At 45.0% G+C, this 24,749-nt stretch overlaps 1 protein-coding gene and 1 long non-coding RNA gene across 3 annotated transcripts in view; both read right to left on the bottom strand.

Annotated features, from left to right (window-relative positions):
* LOC115141778 (methyltransferase 16, N6-methyladenosine) overlaps nucleotides 1-24,749 on the bottom strand; it is a 34,116-nt gene that overhangs the window by 7,363 nt on the left and 2,004 nt on the right. For both annotated transcript variants that reach the window (XM_029680968.2, XM_029680969.2), the window contains exons 3-8: nucleotides 18,766-18,953; nucleotides 11,643-11,783; nucleotides 11,418-11,533; nucleotides 11,001-11,143; nucleotides 6,140-6,209; nucleotides 4,649-4,738 (exon numbers count right to left, since the gene is read on the bottom strand). In XM_029680968.2, the coding sequence (XP_029536828.1) occupies nucleotides 4,649-4,738; nucleotides 6,140-6,209; nucleotides 11,001-11,143; nucleotides 11,418-11,533; nucleotides 11,643-11,783; nucleotides 18,766-18,953 (748 nt within the window). The remainder of the gene's footprint in view (nucleotides 1-4,648; nucleotides 4,739-6,139; nucleotides 6,210-11,000; nucleotides 11,144-11,417; nucleotides 11,534-11,642; nucleotides 11,784-18,765; nucleotides 18,954-24,749) is intronic.
* On the bottom strand, nucleotides 7,323-10,994 carry LOC135559683 (uncharacterized). The gene is made up of 2 exons (XR_010458524.1): nucleotides 9,734-10,994; nucleotides 7,323-8,577 (listed from the first exon to the last, which is right to left on the bottom strand). It is a non-coding gene; the product is annotated as an uncharacterized LOC135559683 (long non-coding RNA).

Raw genomic sequence — 24,749 nt, 5'->3', positions numbered from 1 at the left:
GACTCTCAGACCATGAAAAACAAGACTCTCTGGTCTGAGGAAACCAAGATTGAACTCCTTGGCTGAATGCCAAGCGTCACATCTGGAGGAAACCTGGCACCATCCCTACGGTGAAGCATGGTGCTGGCAACAACATGCTGTGTGGATGTTTTTCAGTGGCAGGGACTGGGTGACTAGTCAGGATCAAGGGAAAGATGAACAGATCAAAATACAAGAGATCCTTGATAAAAACCTGCTCCAGAGTACTCAGGACCGCAGACTGGGGCGAAGGTTCACCTTCCAACAGGACAACGACCTTAAGCACACAGCCAAGACAAAGCAGGAGTGGCTTCGGGACAAGTCTCTGAATGTCCTTGAGTGGCCCAGCCAGAGCCCAGACTTGAACCCGATCGAACATCTCTGGAGAGACCTGAAAATAGCTGTGCAGCAACGCTCCCCCTCCAACCTGACAGAGCTTGAGAGGATCTGCAGAGAAGAGCGAGAGAAACTCCCCAAACACATGCGTGTAGCGTCATACCCAAGAACACTTGAGGCTGTAATTGCTGCCAAAGGTGCTTCAACAAAGTACTGAGTAAAGGGTCTGAATACTCGTAAATGTGATTTCAGTTTTATTTTGGTATTTCCCAAAACCCAGAAAAGTTTTTTGCTTTGTCATTATGGGGTATTGTATGGAGATTGATGGGGAAAAATATTTAATCAATTTTAAAATAAGGCTGTAATGTAACAAAATGTGGAAAAAGTACTTTCCGAATGCACTGTAAATACTTAACTCTCCAACCCTGCCTGTGTATGTGTAACGGATTAAAAACTGTAACTGTCCTCCGTTACCAGCAAACATATTGTAATAATATTAGATACTTTTGAAAAACTAGATGATTACTTTAAAAAAAATATGTATATATGTTTTTAAAGTAGTAGTACACTACACACCCTCAGAAACGGACACAATTAAACTTAAACATTGACGTTGAGTGAACAATTTCTAAAGTGAAGTATCACTTCAAATGGTATTAGTCACATGCACCAAATACAACAGGTGTAGGTAGACCTTACAGTGAAATGCTTCCTTACAGGCCCTTAACCAACAATGCAGTTAAGAAAATACCCCCAAAATAATTAAAGAGCAGCAGTAAATAACAATAGCGGGGCTATAAACAGGGGGTACCGGTGTCGAGGTACGTACATGTATGTAGCGTTATTAAAGTGACTATGCATAGATAACAGAGTAGCAGCGGCGTAAAATGGGGGGGGCAGCAATGCAAATAGTCTGGGTAGCCATTTGATTAGATGGTCAGGAGTCTTATGGCTTGGGGGTAGAAGATGTTTGTTTAGAAGCCTCTTGCACCCAGACTTGGCGCTCTGGTACCGCTTGCCGTGCGGTAGCAGAGAGAACAGTCTATGACTAGGGTGGCTGGAGTCTGACCATTTTTGGGCCTTCCTCTGACACAGCCTGGTATAGAGGTATTGGATGGCAGGAAGCTTGGCCCTGGTGATGTACTGGGCCATACGCACTACCCTCTGTAGTGCCTTGCGGTCGGAGGCCGAGCAGTTGCCATACCAGGCAGTGATGCAACCTGTCAGGATGCTTTCGATGGTGCAGCTATAGAACCTTTTGAGGAACTGAGACCCCATGCCAAATCTTTTCAGTCTCCTGAGGGGGAATAGGTTTTGCCGTGCCCTCTTCACAACTGTCATGGTGTGCTTGGACCATGTTAGTTTGCTGGTGATGTGGACGCCAAGGAACTTGAAGCTCTCAACTTGCTCCACTACTTTCCTAGTATCCATGGAAATCCCTCTGGGCGGCTGGGGAATGATGGATGAAGATGTAGTGAGGAGAAGAGAAACAGATGAGGGAAGAAAGGGAGGAGGAGAAGAGCGGACGGAGAAGAGGAAACAAAATCATTTTGCTCACTCATTCCGTGTGACAATGAGTGAATGAAAGAGAATGTGAGTGAGTGAAAGAGGGATTAATGGAGAGTGAGTCTTGGACTCCTGTAGATTTAGGCCAGGGATGAGTCATGACCTGCATAACCATCTCTCCCTTCCTGAGACCGCTATTCTTTACCTTCCACATTCCTCCTTAGCTCATCTTTGTGTCAACACATTGAATTGTGAAGGCAAAGAACCATACCATTAAGAAAATTGAGTTGGTAATATCAAAACACCACAAGGGGGCGGCCCTTCCATGTCCTACACCTCAGCAATGACATTGGCCCTGCTGTGCCTTGCCTCAGAGCTGCCATGCTGCTATCGTGGAGGCATTCCTTCCCTCAGAAAGTCCCCACATAATAATACCACAGGGCTCTCTAACTTAAATTGGGCTATAGGTTAACATTTATTCATTGGACCATAAAAACCTATTTAAATTCACCAGATTGCCAGATCGGGTCTGCAGTGAAACATTGCAGTCAGTCAGACAATATGGCCAACTGACCTAGTAAGCACAGAATGGAGGACTCGACCACGACCTTCAAACTGGTCTTAGATCAGTTATCTGTGAGATGTTTAATGTATTATCCTTCCATAGAAAAACAGTGTTATCAGACTAGTCAATAGGAGAAAGAATTGACAGTGTCTAGTCTAGACTCATACCTGGACTCAAATACTATTTTTATAATTTAGCTGGGCTAGATTAAGATTGTTCTATTGGTTATTTTGTGCCAGGCAATCACAAAACTACTAGCCCTGCCCATCTGGCACTCTAGGAAAGCTAAAGCAAATGAAAGATTGCAAATAGTTTTTGAACCCAGGTCTGTCTTGGGAGTCTATACCAGCCAGGCCTGGTTATAGCTGCTTCATGCGTTTCTGTAGCCTGTACAGCATATCCTTGACACAACACACAGTAACGCAGTACACACACAGATTCACACAAACAAAAGCATACACACTGAAAAACACTTATAAGCACATACCAAAAACCACTGACAGGAAAGAACACCTCTCCTCATCTAGTCTGTGTTTGTAAGACTAAGTTCACTCTTCGGTCTCCAGTGATTCATCTTTGTTCTTTCCCTCCCTTTCCATTATAAACCTGACTCACCCACTTCCACCTCCTGGTCAGTCCACACACAAGAAAAATAGCTTTCTGTATTGACCACACCTCACTCTAGTCGTCTAGTGTAGCCAGTCTGTCTGTTTCTCTCTCTAGCAGCCAGTCTGCCCCAATTTTCTAACCAGGACTCAAGCCTGGGTGCTCAGCTGAACAAACAGAGCCCCAGCATGGCTCCCCTGATATTCAATTCCTGACCACACAGACAGACAACTCAGCAGAATAGAGATGGCCATTGAACCTAGCTAGGGATAGCCCCCTCCCAGAACCTCAATACCAGGGTCTTGCTCCTGTTGACCTCTGACCCCTCCCTAACCATGCCCCTTGCTGTAAATCTTCTCCTGCATGCCATACATGCACCCTGCTGTGGGCCCACATTGTCACATGACACTCAGAACACAGATACCAACACGAGCTAGAGCGCTTTGATTTTCATCTTCCCTCTCCAAGTCGCCTTTTATGGTCTCTGTACCTTTTCCTTTCTCTCCATCTCCCCCTCTCTGTGTAATGAAGGGATCAGATTCTGTCAATGTGGCTGGTGAGACTCACTTCCTGCCTTACACATCAGTCAGATGTCAGAGCGATTGATTGAATCACCAGGTTGTGCTGAAAACACAGGCTGTGGTGCCACGGAGGAGCTAGTTACTAGTACACAGGTGCCTGCTCTAGTAATCCATGGGTTAAGTAGGCCAGACATTTGTACGCTCACTTGCACACAGTCATATGCACAATTCATGCATAGAACCCCCCACACACACACACACACTCCTCCCCAGTCTGCCTGGTAATGGAGTGTTCCACTGTGTGAAGAGAGGGCAGTAAAATGTAGGCCAATCTTTCTGCTCAACTGCCTTTGTGGTGCAAGGCAAACGAAACAAGAATTTGACTGACAACAAAGGAGTCTTCATATACTGCAACACTCCACTTTCCATTGGGCTCCCAGGTGGCGCAGCAGTCTAAGGCCCTGCATCTCAGTGCAAGAGGCGTCACTGGGTTCGAATCCAGGCTGCATCACATGATTGGGAGTACAATTGGGCCAGCGTCGTCCGGGTTTGGCCGTCATTGTAAATAAGAATTTGTTCTTAACTGACTTGCCTAGTTATAAAGGTTAAATTTAAAACACGTCATTTAAAAACATCCCCAGGCCTCTCTAGCTCCCTTTTTACTCTAGTTCTTATTCGCAATACTTCCAGCTCTCACACTCATATTGAGCTCTGATGCCCTTTGCTCGCTCTTCTCTCTCATTCTATCAGTGGCCCAAGAGCCTAATGGCATGGCGTGCGTGTGCGCACTGTCCTGCCCCGGCAACTGTTGCCTGGATACAGCAAATTAGGGGAGGGACGCAAACGTCTCCCCAGAGTGGGTTGAGTGCTGCCTGTGTTCTCTTATGGAATTGGCTGGAGAATGGAGTGGGATGGGCCAGGAATGCATTATTAAGGAAGTGTGGGGATGTTGGGAACGTCTGGGAATGTCTGGAAAAGTAGCAGGGGTGTAAGTTGTGACATGGCTCTGGATGCCTTCCTTCTCTTCTACTCTCCCACTATAGATGAACTGGTTGGGAGAGGACCCGAGGGGAACCACCCACCAGAGCCAGCTTACCGGAACAGTAACGTCATCATAGAAACTCCAGGCCAGAGCCCAGCGCATGGTCCGTCCCTGGCAGAACTCTGTGTGGGTTACTTTGGGTACCTGGGAACGGAAACAGACCAATACAGAGAACATTAGACAACGCTAATGGAGCAGACGACAACAACAAGCATTAGCAATACACAGGTAGCTCTACAGAGGCACATCCCCAGCATGTCCAGGTGAAGGAGCGCAGCACTACATCCTTAAAGGTGTGAACAGGACACATTTACACATACAGCGTTTAGTGCCAGAGCAGAGCACTCATGAGAAGAGCCTCCAATAAGCATGAAGGACCTGGGGGAAAAGATCAGTGTAAAAGACTCTTGAATAGTATCCACTTGGTACACCCTCCCTACACATAATCATTAAGCAGTGGGTTTCAGTGGGGAATGTGCTCCAGAGATGCAGGTCAGGGACATGGATCTCAGAGGCAAGAAAACGCATCCCTATATGAGAGCGCCATGTTGACCCCTAAACACCCCCTGAACCAAGCAGCGAGAGAACAAGGAAGATGGAGAGAAAGAGATACAGGGTGCAAATATCATTAGCATATTAATTAGGTCTCCTATTACACCCCTGCGCTGGACGTTGGCCAAGGCTGCACTAACACTAATGACCAGCGACAGCCCTCTGACACCTCTGGAGGAGCGTGGGATGGTCCTCCCCCAGTGATTGACGTGTGTGTGGTTAACACCATGGGAGCTGCTGTGCCAGTCATCCCCAGTGAATGAGTCTCGTAATCTCGGAGGTAAGCGACTGACAGTGGCACAGGGCTGGAGACTAACCTCTATAGCCAGTCAGTTAGCAGTCATGTGCTAGGGGCTAATAGCTAGGATAATGGAGCTAATGAACGTTAGTTGCACTGACCTACCGTGTGTGTATGCGTACGTGTGTGTAATATGAATGTTTGTGTGTAGGCCCTGCCATGCGTTTCAGTCACGCAAGGCTAATATAATTCAGCTCAATCAGGTCTGGGCTGTGACATTGCTTAGCCAGCGTATTAGCCAGGCTTGATCCGTTACGGTTCAGAAGGTATCTGATCCCCCTCTTCCGTCTCAGAGGTGGTATTAAAGATTGTGGGAGGGAGTTCATTCAACCCTCCATTACCTCACCTTATCACTGGGTATATATGGGGAATCAGGATATTTTTAACACATGCCAGGGCTTGGTACAGCACAGAGCATCTGTGTGTGGTACCCAAGCTTGGTACAGCACAGAGCATCTGTGTGTGGTACCCAAGCTTGGTACAGCACAGAGCATCTGTGTGTGGTACCCAAGCTTGGTACAGCACATAGCATCTGTGTGTTGTACCCGGGCTCGGTACAGTACATCTGTGTGTTGTACCTGTTTGCGAGTGCTGTGTGTATAAGATCATGTATGAGCATCAAATGTCTCCTCGTTGGAGCTCCCATTCTGAAGACTGTCTCAAATATACGCAGGTGTGTGTGTTTGTGCACTCACCCCTTGTTTTCTCAGCTCCTCCTTCAAAGGTGCCAGGCTGCACTTCTTTCCCAGCATGCAACTGTACCACCTGGAAAAGTAATAATCTATTATTGTGTGAGTCCAGCGCGCTGGGCATGAACCCCTGCCTGCAATAAAACAAGCGGCAGATATAGGATCTACCTCTTGCTTCCCTCCATGGAAAAACATCCCAACGGACTTTCTGTAGTTATGAGGCAAAGAGGTTAGTTGTAATTACTACATATATATGAGAGAGAGAGAGACAACAGGGCCAGTATGATTCTCTATGGTAGAACAGAGCTTTGAAGTCCAGACCAGGGCAGATCACTCTCTTTCCTCTGCAATGAAGAGATAAGTCTACTGTAATCAATACAACAGCATATAGAGCCTCAGTACTAACCAGCAAGGATAAATACAGAGTAACACAGAGACAAACCTAGCGGGGAGAAAGAGAAACCAACAGTGAGTCAATCTGGATAGAAAAACGAAACAATGCATGACAAACCTTGTCTGGTTGGGTTGCCCGTCCTGTCTAGATGAATTAGGCCTAGATACTATATACCTATGAGCAATGCTGTGTATGATGAGGATGGCGTGTTTATTGTTATAGTAATGTCAATCTTTTTAAGAGATTCTCCGGTACTCTTGTGTAGTTCTGAAAGTAGTGCTTTCGGTCCCCAAAAATTGTGTACTGCCACATGTGCTCTGCTCTGTGTGCATGGTGTGTACAATGTCAACATTTAGGATCATTATGTTTGATGTACAGCTACAAGATGACATGGCTTCACACCCTGGGATGTTCGAGAATGAGGTTGTGTGATTATTGTGAAGAGAATTCGCCAGGGCACACACACCTGAATGCACTCATGACTCCTTTCTATGCTTACCAAAATTACAAATTGGTTTCTCTGAATTGCCTTGTGAAAGCTTAACACTGCAAGATCATATTTTCAAACTTGGCTAGTCATATTGGCATAAGGGGTAAGGGTGGGGGTGAGAGGGTTTTGGGTAGGGGTAAGGATGGGAGTGGTGGGGGTGAGAGTTTTGGGTAGGGGTGCAAAGGCCTCGCCTCAAGTGGCACCATGAAATATTGAGGACCTGTAATATCCCCAGATGTTCCCCACTTTGTCATGCAGAGAGGAGGCTGAACATCCATGTTAACACACAGACAGAAGCAGTCAGATTCTTAGCAAAGTTCTACATTTATTTTCAAGCTATTCCTTTCAAGAGTACAAAGACAGGTGATTACAACGTTATTACCCTCTCCACATTGCTAGTGATTATCAGATCAATAACAGACAATGACGAGCAGAGGGCATCTCGTTGAAAAGGGGGACTTTCCTGGCTGGTGGTTGGGGTGTGTGTGTGATAGTCTGGTGAGAGTCATTCCGGTTTAGTGTTGTTGAGGGGTGGGGGGGGTCGTGAGTCTCAGAGGACCAATCAGATGGGCTGGCTTGGTTTCCGTGGACACCTGGTGGTTGCTCTGCTGTCCCAGCATGCAGTGTGTGGAGTGACAGCCTGCTACTGCTGCCTTGGCCCCGGCCTCAAACAAACTACACACACTGCAGGGAAGGAGAGGAACGAACAGAAGCGGGAGACTAGAGCAGGCACACCTTCCCCTGTGGCAGACACTCAACACCAGCCAAGCGCACCACACAAGTACACCGGTGTGAACACACAGACACATGCAGGCAAACAGACACAGAGAGAGATGGACACTTTTCCCCCTGTGAGGGCCACTCAACTTTCACACAAACATATGCACACACCGACACACTCTCCTGTGGGTGACAATCACCTTTACACACAAAAATATGGTAGTGACACAGTGCAACACACTCATACAATCACACACCTTCCAAGTCAGCCACTTGTCTTGGTCACCACGCGCGCAGTGTGATCAAATCTAATTCTCTCTCACACACACACACACACACACACACACACACACACACACACACACACACACACAGCTGTTCCCTATGGCCATGCAGATACTGCCGTGGGGGTGGGTGACTGTTTACTCCTGGTGCCAATTCATTAAACAAACTCTGGGTGACAGCTCCATCCCATCGTTCTGCTCTCCTCCATCAGTGGCCCTCTGTTCATTACCTTCTGTTACAAATGCACCCTTTCATTTAGGATGTAAGGTAAGGAAGGATGATAAACACCCACCAACACCAACTGACAAACAGGCTTTTCTATATTATATTTTGAGGTCTAGGGAATTGGCGCAGATAAATTCAGCAAAAAAAAAAGAAAAGTCCCCTTTTCAGGACCCTGTCTTTCAAAGATAATTTGTAAAAATCCAAATACCTTCACAGATCTTCCTTCTAAAGGGTTTAACCTTTCTAGAGCAGGGGTTCTCAGGCCCAGAGCTGGGTGTTCGCAGAGATTTGCTTGCGCAACAGAGTGGGGCAGCCATTGTCCTTCATCTCCTATTGAAAAAGCGACAGTCCCGGTTGATATATTATCAATTATATATTTTAAAAACAACCTGAGGATTGATTATAAAAAACGTTTGACATGTTTCTGTGGACATTACGGATACTATTTGGAATTTTATTCTGCGATGTCGTGACCGCTTGAGCCTGTGGATTTCTAAACATAACGCGCCAACCAAATGGAGTTATTTTGGATATAAAATAATCTTTATGGAACAAAAGGAACATTTATTGTGTAACTGGGAATCTCGTGAGTGCAAACATCCGAAGATCAAAGGTACGCGATTTAATCTATTGCTTTTCTGACTTGTGACCAATCTACTTGGCTGCTAGTGTTTAATATTTTGTCTACTGAGAGTGATGTTCTTACATAAACGCTTGTTATGCTTTTGCCGAAAAGCTGTATTGAATTCTGACACACCAGGTGGATTAACACAAAGCTAAACTGTGTTTTGCTATATTGCACTTGTGATTTCATGAAAATTAAATATTTTTAGTAATTTAATTTGAATTTGGCGCACTGCAATTCAACAGGTGTTGATGAAAATGACCCCGCTAAAGGGATGAGTGCGTCAAGAAGTGAACAAGTCCTATACAGCAAATTAAATAAACATCTTGTTAATCTACCCATTGTGTCCGATTTAAAAAATGCTTTACAGCGAAAGCACAACATATGATTGTTAGGTCATAGCCAAGTCAAAAAAACACAGCCATTTTCCCAGCCAAAGATAGGAGTCACAAAAAATAGAAATATTGATAAAATTAATCACTAACCTTTGGTGATCTTCATCAGATGACACCCATAGGACATCATGTTACACAATACATGTATGTTTTGTTCGATAATGTGCATATTTATATCCAAAAATCTCAATTTACATTGGCAAGTTACGTGCAGTAATGTTTTGATTCCAAAACATCCAGTGATTTTGAAGAAACACTCATAATAAACATTGATAAAAGATCCGAGTGTTATTCACAGAATTAAAGATATGCTTCTCCTTAATGCAACCGCTGTGTCAGATTTTTTAAAAACTTTACGGAAAAAGCATAATCTGAGAATGGAGCTCAGAGCCCAATTCAGCCAGAGAAATATCTACCATTTTGGAGTCAACAGAAGTTAGAAATAACACCATAAATATTCACTTACCTTTGATGATCTTCATCAGAAGGCACTCCTAGGAATCCCAGTTCGTTCCATAAAGTCCATAATTTATGTCCAAATAACCACTTGTTGTTAGCGTGTTCAGCCCAGTAATCCATCCAGCACAATTAAACTGTGTTTGACCCGACCCGGCTAGAACTCTTGGAAATGTATGATGGGACAGGGAGTACCCTTCAAGGTTTCCCTAATCTCTGGGGAATGGAACTGTCGGCTGGGTAGTGATATACAGTGGTGAGAACTATGGAGAAGAATATAACTCACCTAATGTTCGTGTGTATAAGTAAGGTGTATGGTATAAAATGGATGTCTTTGTATAATGAACTGGAGAGTGCTCTCGTGAATAAACATTTTGACTATTGTAAGCTGGGAATTCTGTCTATGTCATCTTAACTAGAACCTTAAACACTGGGTTGCAGACCGAGTAGATGAATTGAATATTTAAGAACATTGATAACAAAATTCTCATATCACATGGTCTGGGGCGGTGTGTCACAGCATCATCGGACTGAGCTTGTTGTCATTGCAGGCAATCTCAACGCTGTGCGTTACAGGGAAGACATCCTCCTCCCTCATGTGGTAGCGTTCCTACAGGCTCATCCTTACATGACCCTCCAGCATGACAATGACACCAGCCATACTGCTCGTTCTGTGTGTGATTTCCTGCAAGACAGGAATGTCAGTGTTCTGCCATGGGCAGCGAAGAGCCCGGATCTCAATCCCATTGAGCACGCCTGGGATCTGTTGGATCAGAGGGTGAGGGCTAGGGCCATTCCCCCCCAGAAATGTCCGGGAACTTGTAGGTGCCTTGGTGGAAGAGTGGGGTAACATCTCACAGCAAGAACTGGCAAATCTGGTGCAGTCCTTGAAGAGGAGATGCACTGTAGTAGTACTTAATAGTAGTAGTACTTAGTGCAGTAGCAGTAGTAGTAGTACTTAATGCAGCTGGTGGCCACACCAGATACTGACTGTTACTTTTGATTTTGAACCCCCCCTTTGTTCAGGGACACATTATTCAATTTCTGTTAGTCACATGTCTGTGGAACTTGTTCAGTTTATGTCTCAGTTGTTGAATCTTGTTATGTTCATACAAAGAGTAGGTGACGTTTCTTTTTTTGCTGAGTTAATAAAGCATGACCAATCGGAAACCAGCGTGATGCGGTCTTGAACGCTACTCCACCACACCCAGTGTACTGATGGGGACCAATGTGTGGTGTGTTTGTGTACTACGCGCGCATGTCCTACTCTCTCTCACCGCAGGCGTGTCTTGAGCTGCAGGCTGTCGTGGATGATCCTCTTGACAAACTCCAGCTCTCCTCCCTCAGCCATGATCTCCGTCACCCCACCTGTGTTCACTGAGCTGGGGGGAGGACGACGAGAGTTTCTGGAATTTACCCCCTGGGGAGGAGGATGGAGAGAAAGGGGGAGAGGGGAGGAACAGGGTGGGAGGCAAAGAGAAGGGAGGAAGAGCATGGGAGGCAAAGAGGGGGGGGGGGGGGGGAAAACAGGGGCATGGGGCGAGAAAGTAAAGGGTAGGAGAAAGAGGGCGTGACAGAAAAGGTAAAGAAAGGAAAAGAGAAAAATAGAGGGGGAGGTGAACAGTGAATAAATTAGATTTATAAAGCCGTCTTTCCAGATTCTCAGAACACTTTCCATTTAAAAAGGGGCCTACCTTAGCCTCTAGTTGGTTGGCGAAGAAGGGAGGGTTACACATGCAGAAGTCATAGACGATGGCTGACTCCTCCTTTAGAGCGTCCATTAACAGGGTCTTCTGGGGAACTTTCACCACTGGGACATGAGACAGGGCAAGGACATGTTATGAACAAGGTTTCAAGCCATCTTCCTTTCAGCAGTGGAACATTACAATGCGGCTACCAATGGACAGCTTGCCACTGACCTTTGATGAGATCCGAGAGGTTGTTCTGCTCTACGTTCCTGGTGGCATAGTCAAAGCAGATGTCATCTACCTCAGTTGCCAGGTAATGCCAGCCATTCATAGAGGCTCCCAGCAGGGGGTAGATACAGGACGCTCCAGTACCTGGGGATATGTGTGTATTCAATGCCACTCCCGCTGTCTCTTATTGTCCATAATGGATTAACAAGAGGTGATCCAGACAGCCATTTTATTTGATTTATTTCACCTTTATTTAACCAGGTAGGCAAGTTGAGAACAAGTTCTCAATTACAATTGCGACCTGGCCAAGATAAAGCAAAGCAGTTCGACACATACAACAACAGAGTTACACATGGAGTAAAACAAACATACAGTCAATAATTACAGTAGAAAAACAAGTCTATATACAATGTGAGCAAGTGAGGTGAGATAAGGGAGGTAAAGGCCATGGTGGCGAAGTAAATACAATATAGCAAGTAAAACACTGGAATGGTAGATTTGCAGTGGAAGAATGTGCAAAGGGCAAAATAAATAAATATAGTAGGGAAAGAGGTAGTTGTTTGGGCTAAATTATAGATGGGCTACGTACAGGTGCAGTAATCTGTGAGCTGCTCTGACAGCTGGTGCTTAACTTCTTTGAGATAGGGGGCGCTCTTTTAATTTTTGGATAAAAAAAACGTTCGTTTTAAACAAGATATTTTGTCACGAAAAGATGCTCGACTATGCATATAATTGACAGCTTTGGAAGGAAAAAAACTGACGTTTCCAAAACTGCAACGATATTATCTGTGAGTGCCCCAGAACTAATGCTACAGGCAAAACCAAGATGAAATTTCATACAGGAAATGCCCCAGATTCTGAAGGCGCTGTGTTCCAATGTCTCCTTATATGGCTGTGAATGCGCCAGGAATGAGCCTGCACTTTCTGTCGTTTCCCCAAGGTGTCTGCAGCATTGTGACGTATTTGTAGGCATATCATTGGAAGATTGACCATAAGAGACTACATTTACCAGGTGTCCGCCCGGTGTCCTGCGTCAAAATTATTGCGTAATCTCCAGGTCCATGCGCGTTCCATTTCTTCAGAGGAGAAACCAAACTGCCACGAATGATTAATCATCGATAGATACAGTGCCTTGCGAAAGTATTCGCCCCCCTTGAACTTTGCGACCTTTTGCCACATTTCAGGCTTCAAACATAAAGATATAAAACTGTATTTTTTTTGTGAAGAATCAACAACAAGTGGGACACAATCATGAAGTGGAACGACATTTATTGGATATTTCAAACTTTTTTAACAAATCAAAAACTGAAAAATTGGGCGTGCAAAATTATTCAGCCCCTTTACTTTCAGTGCAGCAAACTCTCTCCAGAAGTTCAGTGAGGATCTCTGAATGATCCAATGTTGACCTAAATGACTAATGATGATAAATACAATCCACCTGTGTGTAATCAAGTCTCCGTATAAATGCACCTGCACTGTGATAGTCTCAGAGGTCCGTTAAAAGCGCAGAGAGCATCATGAAGAACAAGGAACACACCAGGCAGGTCCGAGATACTGAAGAAGTTTAAAGCCGGATTTGGATACAAAAAGATTTCCCAAGCTTTAAACATCCCAAGGAGCACTGTGCAAGCGATAATATTGAAATGGAAGGAGTATCAGATCACTGCAAATCTACCAAGACCTGGCCATCCCTCTAAACTTTCAGCTCATACAAGGAGAAGACTGATCAGAGATGCAGCCAAGAGGCCCATGATCACTCTGGATGAACTGCAGAGATCTACAGCTGAGGTGGGAGACTCTGTCCATAGGACAACAATCAGTCGTATATTGCACAAATCTGGCCTTTATGGAAGAGTGGCAAGAAGAAAGCCATTTCTTAAAGATATCCATAAAAACTGTCGTTTAAAGTTTGCCACAAGCCACCTGGGAGACACACCAAACATGTGGAAGAAGGTGCTCTGGTCAGATGAAACCAAAATTGAACTTTTTTGGCAACAATGCAAAACGTTATGTTTGGCGTAAAAGCAACACAGCTCATCACCCTGAACACACCATCCCCACTGTCAAACATGGTGGTGGCAGCATCATGGTTTGGGCCTGCTTTTCTTCAGCAGGGACAGGGAAGATGGTTAAAATTGATGGGAAGATGGATGGAGCCAAATACAGGACCATTCTGGAAGAAAACCTGATGGAGTCTGCAAAAGACCTGAGACTGGGACAGAGATTTGTCTTCCAACAAGACAATGATCCAAAACATAAAGCAAAATCTACAATGGAATGGTTCAAAAATAAACATATCCAGGTGTTAGAATGGCCAAGTCAAAGTCCAGACCTGAATCCAATCGAGAATCTGTGGAAAGAACTGAAAACTGCTGTTCACAAATGCTCTCCATCCAACCTCACTGAGCTCGAGCTGTTTTGCAAGGAGGAATGGGAAAAAAATTCAGTCTCTCGATGTGCAAAACTGATAGAGACATACCCCAAGCGACTTACAGCTGTAATCGCAGCAAAAGGTGGCGCTACAAAGTATTAACTTAAGGGGGCTGAATAATTTTGCACGCCCAATTTTTCAGTTTTTGATTTGTTAAAAAAGTTTGAAATATCCAATAAATGTTGTTCCACTTCATGATTGTGTCCCACTTGTTGATTCTTCACAAAAAAATACAGTTTTATATCTTTATGTTTGAAGCCTGAAATGTGGCAAAAGGTCGCAAAGTTCAAGGGGGCCGAATACTTTCGCAAGGCACTGTATGTGAAAAACACATTGAGGATTGATTCTAAACAACGTTTGCCATGTTTCTGTCGATATTATGGAGTTAATTTGGAAAAAAGTTTGCGTTGTAATGACTTAATTTTCTGGTTTTTTCTTACCTAAACGTGATGAACAAACGGAGCGATTTGTCCTTCACAAATAATATTTTTTGGAAAAACTGAACATTTGCTATCTAACTGAGTGTCTCCTCATTGAAAACATCTGAAGTTCTTCAAAGGTAAAAGATTTTATTTGAATGCTTTTCTTGTTTTTGTGAAAATGTTGCATGCTGAATGCCAGGCTTAATGCTATGCTAGGCTATCAATACTCTTACACAAATGCTTGTTTAGCTATGGTTCAAAAGCATATTTTGAAAATCTGAGATGACAGTGTTGTTAACAGAAGGCTAAGCTTGAGAGCTAATATATTTATTTCTTATTGAAATTCTCAATTATAGTGGATTTATCGGTAGTGACAGTGTTTCCCATCTTCAGTGCAGTGGGCAGCTGGGAGGAGGTGTTCTTATTCTCCATGGACTTTACAGTGTCCCAGAACTTTTTGAGTGAGTGTTGCAGGAAGCAAATTTTTGCTTGAAAAAGCTAGCCTTGGCTTTTCTAACTGCCTGTGTATATTGGTTTCTAGCTTCCCTGAAAAGTTGCATATCATGGGGACTGTTCGATGCTAATGCAGAACACCATAGGATGTTTTTGTGTTGGTTAAGGGCAGTCAGGTCTGGAGAGAGCCAAGGACTATATCTGTCCCTGGTTCTAAATTTCTTGAATGGGGCATGCTTATTTAAGATGGCGAGGAAGGCATTTAAAATAACCAGGCATCCTCTACTGACGGGATGAGATCAATATCATTCCAGGATACCCCGGCCAGGTCCATGAGAAAGGCCTGCTCGCTGAAGTGTTTCAGGGAGCGTTTGACAGTGATGAGTGGAGGTTGTTTGACCGCTGACCCATTACGGATGCAGGCAATGAGGCAGTGATCGCTGAGATCTTGGTTGAAAACAGCAGAGGTGTATTTAGAGGGCAAGTTGGTTAGGATGATATCTATGAGGGTGCCCGTGTTTACTGCTTTGGGGTGGTACCTGGTAGGTTCATTGATAATTTGTGTGACATTGAGGGCATCAAGCTTAGATTGTAGGATGGCTGGGGTGTTAAGCATGTCCCAGTTTAGGACGCCTAGCAGCACGAGCTCTGAAGATAGATGGGGGGCAATCAGTTCACATATTGTGTCCAGAGCACAGCTGGGGGCAGAGGGTGGTCTATAGCAGGCGGCAACGATAAGAGACTTGTTTTTGAGAGGTGGATTTAGAAAAAAGTAGAAGTTCAAATTGTTTGGGTAGAGACCTGGATAGTAGGACAGAACTCTGCAGGTTATCTTTGCAGTAGATTGCAACACCGCCCCCTTTGGCCTTCTATCTTGTCTGAAAATGTTGTAGTTAGGGATGAACATTTCAGAATTTTTGGTGGTCTTCCTAAGCCAGGATTCAGACACGGCTAGAACATCCGGGTTGGCAGAGTATGCTAAAGCAGTGAATAAAACAAACTTAGGGAGGAGGCTTCTAATGTTAACATGCATGAAACCAAGGCTATTACGGTTACAGAAGTCATCAAAAGAGAGCACCTGGGGAATAGGAGTGGAGCTAGGCACTGCAGGGCTTGGATTCACCTCTACATCACCAGAGGAACAGAGGAGGAGTAGGATAAGGGTACGGCTAAAAGCTATGAGAATTGGTCGTCTAGAACGTCTGGAACAGAGAGTAAAAGGAGGTTTCTGGGGGCGATAAAATAGCTTCAAGGTATAATGTACAGCCAAAGGTATGGTAGGATGTGAATCCAGTGGAGGTAAACCTTGGTCTTGAGTGATGAGATATTGTCTCTAGAAACATCATTGAAACCAGGTGATGTTGGTTGGGGTCACGGCGATTCAGACAGCTAGCCGGGCCATCGGTAGCAAGCTAGCATAGGATTGAGGTCTGTTTTTAGCCACCTCGTGCGTTTCCGTCGGTAGATTAGTGGGGTTCCGTGTGGTAGAGGGGATCAATCTAATTGGCAAAATAGTTATAGTGACCCAAGAAAAATTGTCAGATTCAGATAGCAGCCGATAAGACCGCTAACGATTAGCGGGCCGCAGATGGGCGTTCAGATAACGTTGCGACGGAGGGGCCAGTTGGATAACTCCCTCTGGCAGATAACGTCGGTAGTCCAGTCGAAGACCCGGTGGGGCTCCGCATCGGCAGTAAAACGGGTCTGGATAGGTGATTGTAGCCCAGTAGTGGCTGATGGAACTCTTCAACTGGCTAGCTCCGGAATAATTGATGTTTGCTCCGGGATCCAATAGTCACACGGATAGCAGCTCGCTAGCTGTGAGATCCAGATGTAACTGTCCAGAGCATGCGGTCGAAATCCGGGGATATGGAGAGAAAAATAGGTCCGGTATGTTCTGGTGTGAGTCGCGTTGAACAAAACTGGCGATAGATTTTCGAGCTAAAGGATAGCTGATGACCACAAACCGTGGTTAGCTGAATACTAATGTTAGCCAGTAAACTGGCTAGCTTCTGGCTAGCTTCTATTGTGGATTTCAGATTTGCGGTAAATAATAATAAATAAATAAAATAAAAAATAATTGGTGAGGTGGGTTGCAGGAGTGTTTTGAAGTTGTTTTTGGAAAAGAAAATATATAAAAGACATGAAGAAAGTTGTAAATATATATGGGACACGACAAGACGAGGACAAAGGACATCTGACTGCTATGCCATCTTGGTAAGTTGCCATGATCAGATCATCCAGGTCTAACAGAGACCAGGGCCTCCAATCTACCCAACCACAGTGAGGTCCCCTGGGGTAGTGGAGATGGCACCTCGCAGGTCAAGCTTTGGGAGAGAGTAATGCCCTGTGGCTATCCATCAGGAGAGTGACAGCTCCAATCAGCTTACAGAATGGACCAGGCACCAGGGTCACCAATCACTGACCTGTCCGTCTCTCTGAGGAGCTAAACTGACGAACACACATCACACTCTCTGATGGATAGAGCAGGAAACCAGCCATGACATGTGGATGGGGATTTGGCCAGTGATATCCAGTGGTCCCCAGAAAATAGATAGGCCTACAGTACATGTGGGATCCGAAGGTGGATGTGCTAACCATCATGCAGCCCCTCTCTGCCAGCCTCTGTGCCAGTCTGTGATGCACATGGGCAGTCAGCTGCCCTTGGACTAGTAAGAGTCAGCCTGTATTAAAAACATGTCTCAGAGTAGGAGTGCAGATCTAGGATCAGGTCCCCCCTGTAATTAAATTCATATTCATTATCTCATAAGCAAAACTGATCCTATATCAGCACTCCTCTTCGACTTTGTGAAGATGTGTCCTGGGCTAGACCTGTGCCAAGCAGCCCCTCTCTGCCAGCCTCTCTGTCAGCCTGTAATGCTCAATGTCAGGCAGACGTTCTTATAGGTTGTCCCCCAAATAGCACCTTACATAGCACACTACTAGCCATAGGCTTTGGTCAAATGTAATGCACTGGGACTCCTGAGTGGCGCAGCGGTCTAAGGCACTGCATCGCAGTGCTAGAGGCGTCGCTACAGACCCGGGTTAAATCCCGGGCTGTATCTCAACCGGCTGCGATCGAGAGTGCCAAAGTGCAGCACACAACTGGCCCAGCATCATCCGAGTTAGGGGAGGGCTTTACTTGGCTCATCGCGCTCTAGCGACTCCTTGTGGCGGGGACGGGTGCCTGCAGACTGACCTCGGTTGTCAGTTGAACAGTGTTTCCTCCTCATTGGTGTGGCTGACTTCCGGGTTAAGCGGGCGGGTGTTAAGAAGCGCGGTTTGGCTACTGCTGGAGGAATATCCCTTGAGCAAACAAACATGAAATAACTTGACCACTCTCCACTACTGATGTGATGTTTATATGGGATTTATTTAACTTGGCAAGTCAGTTAAGAACAAAATCTTAATTTCAATGACGGCCTAGTGGGTTAACTGCCTTGTTCAGGGGCAGAAAGACAGATTTTTACCTTGTCAGCTCAGGGATTCGATCTAGCAAACTTTCGGTTACTGGCCCAACGCTCTAACCACTAGGCTACCTGCCGCCCCAATGGGAGTTTATTCATCCCATTTAGCATATTTGTGCTCTATCTATATAGACAGGTGAGAAACCAACTGTCTAATTTACTAAGAACCAGTGGAGGGATTAAAGGGCCAGGCCTTATAAAATCCATCTATTCCTCTACAGAAACAGGACATAGGACTGGTGTTAAAAAGGCATCCTAGCAATGATGGCTGAAACAAGATGGATGGTTAATTTCAAAGAGATCAAGGGAGAGGGGCTATATTTAGTAGGGGTTATCAGAGGTCAGAACTGTACCGATATCGATGCCCCTGCGTGGTTCCCCTTGGCCTCCGATCAGGTCCTCCACCCAGTGGATGTAGTTGAGTCTGAGAGGCACAGTGGGGATGAGACGCTCCAGTGGGATGTCTATGGTCAGCCCAAAGTCTTCCTTCAGCAGGGTACAGGTCAGGGCTCGCACCGCCTCTGGCTCCTTGAAGTTCAGCCTGCACGAGGGGGAGGGGCAACAGATGTAGTTACAATGCTAAAGTAACTAAACCATAACTACACAGGTAAAACAAAAACAAGTAACTACACCATAAACCCAGACCGTAACACATTTATCGTAAACTCACAAAGAGCCACTAACTAAGAAACCCTCAATTAAATGGCAAATCAATTCTACCCCACCCTTCTGCTTCTCCTAAAGACCACCCTGCCACTGCGGCTTCTCCTAAAGACCACCCTGCCACTGCGGCTTCTCCTAAAGACCACCCTGCCACTGCGGCTTCTCCTAAAGACCACCCTGCCACTGCGGCTTCTCCTAAAGACCACCCTTCCAGGCTGACACCATGTCACATAAACCACCCCCCTTCCCTTCCTGAGCAGCCCAGTTTTCCATATCTCCCATTCCCCCTCATTACACGTCAACCACCACGATGTGACCCCGTCAACAAATTAAATGAGCTTATCAATTTACACTTCTTCGCTAATGATATAGAAATCATATTTTCTAGCATTAAAACAGACCCACACACCTCTCGCTCTACATTTTTTATGATATCCACTGTCTTGAAAGCACGTTTTGTGTTTGAGAAACACAACAAAAAATTATTTTGGGGTTCGAGAGACAAAGAGAGGAGGACAGATAGAGCAAGATGTGTGTAATTAACCAGTCTGTGTGCTGCATTCACACCTCTAGACAGCAATTAGACACCTCCTGGTGATAGGAGCGTCTGGCACCTCCTAGCTGGGTTCGGGGGGCGAGACGGAGAGCCTATTCACCACAGCTACAGCAAAGAGGAGAGACTTTCACTGATGAAGAGCGTGACTATAGGGAGAGGATGAGTTAGACTACGTGCCTACAGGGGAAAGTGTAATTTATATAGTACAATGTGACAGACTGGGGTTCGAACCAGTGTCCCTGAAGACTGTTAGCCCACTGAGCTAAATCCTAGGCATTGTCTACGGTAGTCGTCAGGTTTCACAGTTTCTCTCTTCTTAGAAGCAGTCAGATGATCAATATGCAGAGAACGAGGCCGTTCAGAGCCTGCCTGCCCAGCCTTCTATTTTTAGACCGTAATGGGTGTGTGCGCGTGCGAATGTACTGCAGAGCACTGCAACGCCAGATCTCTATGGCAACCACCACGGACCACCGGCACACACAGGCAGTAAAGCACACGTAAATCCAGCCACGCTGGAGCAATATGGCTGATACCGGAAGAAGCGTGCACGAGCACGAGACGCACATTGTAGGGTGGACGTTTGTGTGCCAGACGATGGACGGTGTGGGACATGGGACAAACCAGTGGCAGTATAAACCATGTTTATGAGAGAATTCATGTTGTCTGTGTTAAAGTACTACAGGAATAAGGTGAATGAGGGGGATGGTGATGTAGAGGACTCCGGTAAGAAGCCTACGGGAACCTGACTTAATGAAAGCAGAGTAAGGTTGTGAGGGGGACGAAGGTTGAGATCTGTGGGCTGTGGTGGGTGAGTACACAGGGAGTTCTGGTCTCCAAACTACCTGGGCGGAGGCATACTCAGCAGTTTCCCTCTGCATTTGGAAATACAATAGTGAGAGGACAAAGAGAAAGACAGAGGGAGTACAGCAATTAGAAAGGGGGGGTGAGAGCAAAATATCAGCAGATGGAACAAAAGAATGTGACCTCATGAGAGATGAGGGAAGTGAAACTGTGATGAGCACGAGAACAGTCCTAGTGCAGTGAGATGAACAAATCTATTTCTAGAGGGAACGGCTGCAGCTGAAGAAGCCAGAAGCACAGTAAGCCCCCACGCCCCCTCGCGTAGTCCTTCATCAGCACAGATAGAGATGGAGAGGTGACCTTCAGGTCAAACTCATTTTAATTCTGAATGCACGGGATAATTTTTTGGCAGATTAGCAGCTCCATTTCCCACATCAGGTTATTGTTCACTGCACTGAACACAACATGTATTGATTGTTCCTGACGCAGAGGTGAAGCCAAGACTAGGAGAGCTCCACTTTAAATGAAGGAGGAACTTATGTAGAAGAGCTCATCAGGTATAAAACATTTTTTTTTAGTGCCACTAAGTTAAATGCAAAGGAGAAGCTGAAGCCATTCAAAGAAGCCACAGTTATCCTCAGTAAAGAGCTCAGCCCGAAACAAAATCCATGCTGATCAGGGGCTCTCATTGGTTAACAAGCGAAGCAATCAGAATGGTCTTGGTAATCAGTTGACCGTAATCAGAAACCCAGTCAACCAATCAGGGAGATTGAGGTGATTTAGCCCACTTCCACAATATAAGCTACCTATCTAGTGCCTTCAGATCTGCAAGCTTAGCATACACAAAATATGTACAGTGCCTTCAGAAAGTATTCATACCCCTTGACATACCAGTGTTGTTACAGCCTGAATTCAAAATGGATTCAAATGATAATTTCTCACACATCTACACACACTACCCCTTAACGACAAAGTGAAAACACGTTAAGAAATGTTTGCTTAATTTATTGAAAATTAAATACAGAAATATCGAATTTGCATAAGTATTCACACCCGAGCGGCAATTCCAACAGTCTTTTGGGGTAAGCTTTGCACATCTGAATTGAAAAAAAGCTTATTATTCATAAAACAAGTTGATTGGAAAATGTATGTCTAGCAATGATTGACAGTCTTGCCATAGATTTTCAAATTCCACTTCGACATTATGGGGTATTTGTGTCACTAATCTACACACATCTCAATTGAATACATTTTAAATTCAGGCTGTAACAAAATGTGTAGAAAGTAAAGGGGTGTGAATACTTTCTAAAGGCACTGTATATGGTCTAGCCAGGGGACTCGTTTTCAGACTGATCCATATCTCTCCCTTCAACACCACCTCCTCCTGCCTTCTACCATGGTAACAATGCAAGCAGAGCACCAGGAAGGAAACCACTGAGATGGAAAGTTCCATTTATTAAAGGAAGACTGGAAAAAAACTCCACCCACCAGGGATGGTTTCTCTGCTGGTAATATCTGCACCCCCAAAAACGATGACAGCCAAATGAAATGTCACACAGAGTGTTGAATTTTTTATGCCCTGCCGTGGCATCATGGGTCGTCAGCCAGCCAGAGACAACCGCGATGGAACGCCTGGGCTGGGTCATCTCTCTGGTTCATGCTTCCTAATCCCACCTCTCTGCCATTGAGTTCTCGCTCTCTTCATCTCTTACATCGCTCTCCCTCCTTGATGAGAACCCCCGCAAATATATCTTACTTTCAATTCTAAAGGCTAATTCTCTCTCATCCCTCTCGTCAAACTTCTCTCAATCACATACCTCTCCTCTATCTTTCAGTCTCCGCCAGCTCCAGTGGGGCTCAGTGAGTGAGAGGAGACTGGTTTATTCATCTCCTAGAGGGATTGGTCGTCTCCTCGTCGTCTCCCCAAGATAACTCTGATCCACTGAATCAATGGCTGCTCAAGTACTCAACTAAGGCTACTTACTTACCAGATTAATACACCACAAATACAGAAGTATGCTAATCCAACCACTTGCCTGGTGGCAGAAGGGGATCCTAAATCACTGGCAAAGAGGAAAATATCCATAGACAAGATTTGCCAAGCAGTGGACTAATCTTGAAGTTCCCTTGAAGCTTTAAATTGTGTTCACACTAGTGTAAGAGCTGCAGGGAGACATCAGTGCTGGATTGTAGGGATATTCAGGATGAAAACTTGTCTCACTGGTAGGTCTGTGTTCAGTTTACGGATCTTGCACTTTTGGGACTACTGCATTTGTTCCATTGCACCAGGCAAGCTCAATCAAGCGCTGCTGAAATATTTGAAAGAAAACAAATAATATTTTAACCCACGCAGGTCTGGTAGTGAGCAAACTCTAGAGAAAGAAGTTGTGTTGTCTCCCTCTCAGTCGGTCATTCTGTCCATCAGTGAGTCACGTATGGTAATGGAGCTCTTTCTGTCTATCCTTCTGTCAGCGAGTCATGTACTGTATAGTAATGATTCTCTCTTCTGTAATTACCACCTGGCTGCTGCAGATGGACATCAAGCACATTTAAACAGCTCTCCTCTGCCTCACTGCTCACCCACACAGTCACGTAACAGCCACGCCAGACAACTGATAAACTAACTAGCTCACACACACTCTGCACATTCACAATGAAAATATCCAGAGCCCACGCCAATATGTTTTCACTCATACAGTAGATGCTTGCACCTGGTGGTGACATCGGCATGTCTGCCTGCATTCATTTGCATTTACACAATGTAATTTTCACACAGAGCAGACGGTTGTCAATTTCAACACAAAGACGAGGCTGGATCATTTCCAGCGTACAAACGAGAGGGGTATGGTATCCACCAACTAATTGGAGTGGTGCTGGACAGGCTAGTCCAGGGGCAGTTTGGGCCTTCAATCTGTCATTAGAAGGAATCAAAAGAGAGGCCAGCTACACAGGACACTTTTCATCCTCTACCATCAAACAGACCGCACAGTCAGTAGATAGATAGAGAAAAATAGAGGAGAGGGGGATGAAGGAAGAAGAGCGTGTGCAAGACAGAAATAAGGCAGAGAAAAAAGAAGCAGAGATGAAGGAAAGGATAGAGACAAGAGAGATGTGCTTTATTTGGCTCCGTCAGCTCCAGGTGTAACGATGACCTCGCAGTTGAGTTGATGTCAAAAACAAAATTATCCCAACAGCCTCCCTCTCTTTCTTTGTTCTCCTGCTCAGCTGTCAGGTCTTTCGCTCTACTGCACCTGGCTGCCTATCCAGCCATAATAACCTCTCCTGCAGACACAAGTGAAGGCAATACTGGTCGACCAGGACGTCTTTCAATTGCGCCATCAAGCTTCTTGATGCAATACTTTATTTAGTCTTGTAAATTAAAATTAATTATTGAAATTGGTTTCTCATACACACACTCACATCTCTATTCCAAATCAAATTCAGTTTTTTTTTTGCAACAGAATCAGAACAAAGGTGATCTATACTGTCCCAGAACAGAACTGTTATTTTAAAAGCATGGGAACCGGTTAATGTTATTTTATGTTCCAGGTGCAACAAAGCACCTATGAAAAGCTCTCACTCTTGTCACTCAGAAACTTATTCCAGCGTGTGCCTGCCAGCTGAAAAGCTTTTGCCAGTGTGTTCACACATAGGCAACCTGCCCCTCCCCCTCCAAAGCATAGTCTGGTGCCGCTTTTCGCACACACACAAGCTTTTTAGCTAGCTAGCTGCTCCAACGTTAAGCCAATTCTAAAGTTCAAAGAAATTCAAAGTTCCTCAATAGAAGCCACTCCTCTATGATTCTGTGGGCCTAATTCAGATAATGCATGCCATAACAAGATACCCAGAGCCTCAAAGCAAGCCTCGTCCTTCACCCTCTCTCGCCAAGCAACATTTCTGTTGGATCTCGCGCCCTACACTCGCCTGTCCAATGCATGTAAATAGCTTCCCTGCACTGACTAGTAAAGTAATCTAACACATTTTTTGGTTGTTGATTTCAAAGTTTTAAAAATGAACAGAAAGGAATGATATAAACCATTTGTTTTTTTGTTGGTTCAAACAGGTTCAGAACTTCATTTTGCTGGTCGGAAAACAGTGGAACGTAACAAAATAAGGGTTCTGTTAAGATTGGACAATTATTTCAGTTCCAACCCGTGACTGTCTTGACTTCAGCAGCCAGCATGTTTGTTTTTCCCACAACCAGGAGGGGGGTAAATCACACAAAAGCACACCACAATGTGATGATATGTGACAGGACTCAGGACTCACAATCTTCCCCCTTGTCAGTTCTGTGAGAGAAATCTCTCTCAAGCCTTT

Source organism: Oncorhynchus nerka, linkage group LG14 (genome assembly GCF_034236695.1).
Source record: "Oncorhynchus nerka isolate Pitt River linkage group LG14, Oner_Uvic_2.0, whole genome shotgun sequence".
Taxonomy (NCBI): Eukaryota; Metazoa; Chordata; class Actinopteri; order Salmoniformes; family Salmonidae; genus Oncorhynchus; species Oncorhynchus nerka.
Note: the sequence above shows the minus strand (reverse complement) of the source record. Positions and strands in the feature narration are given on the sequence as shown.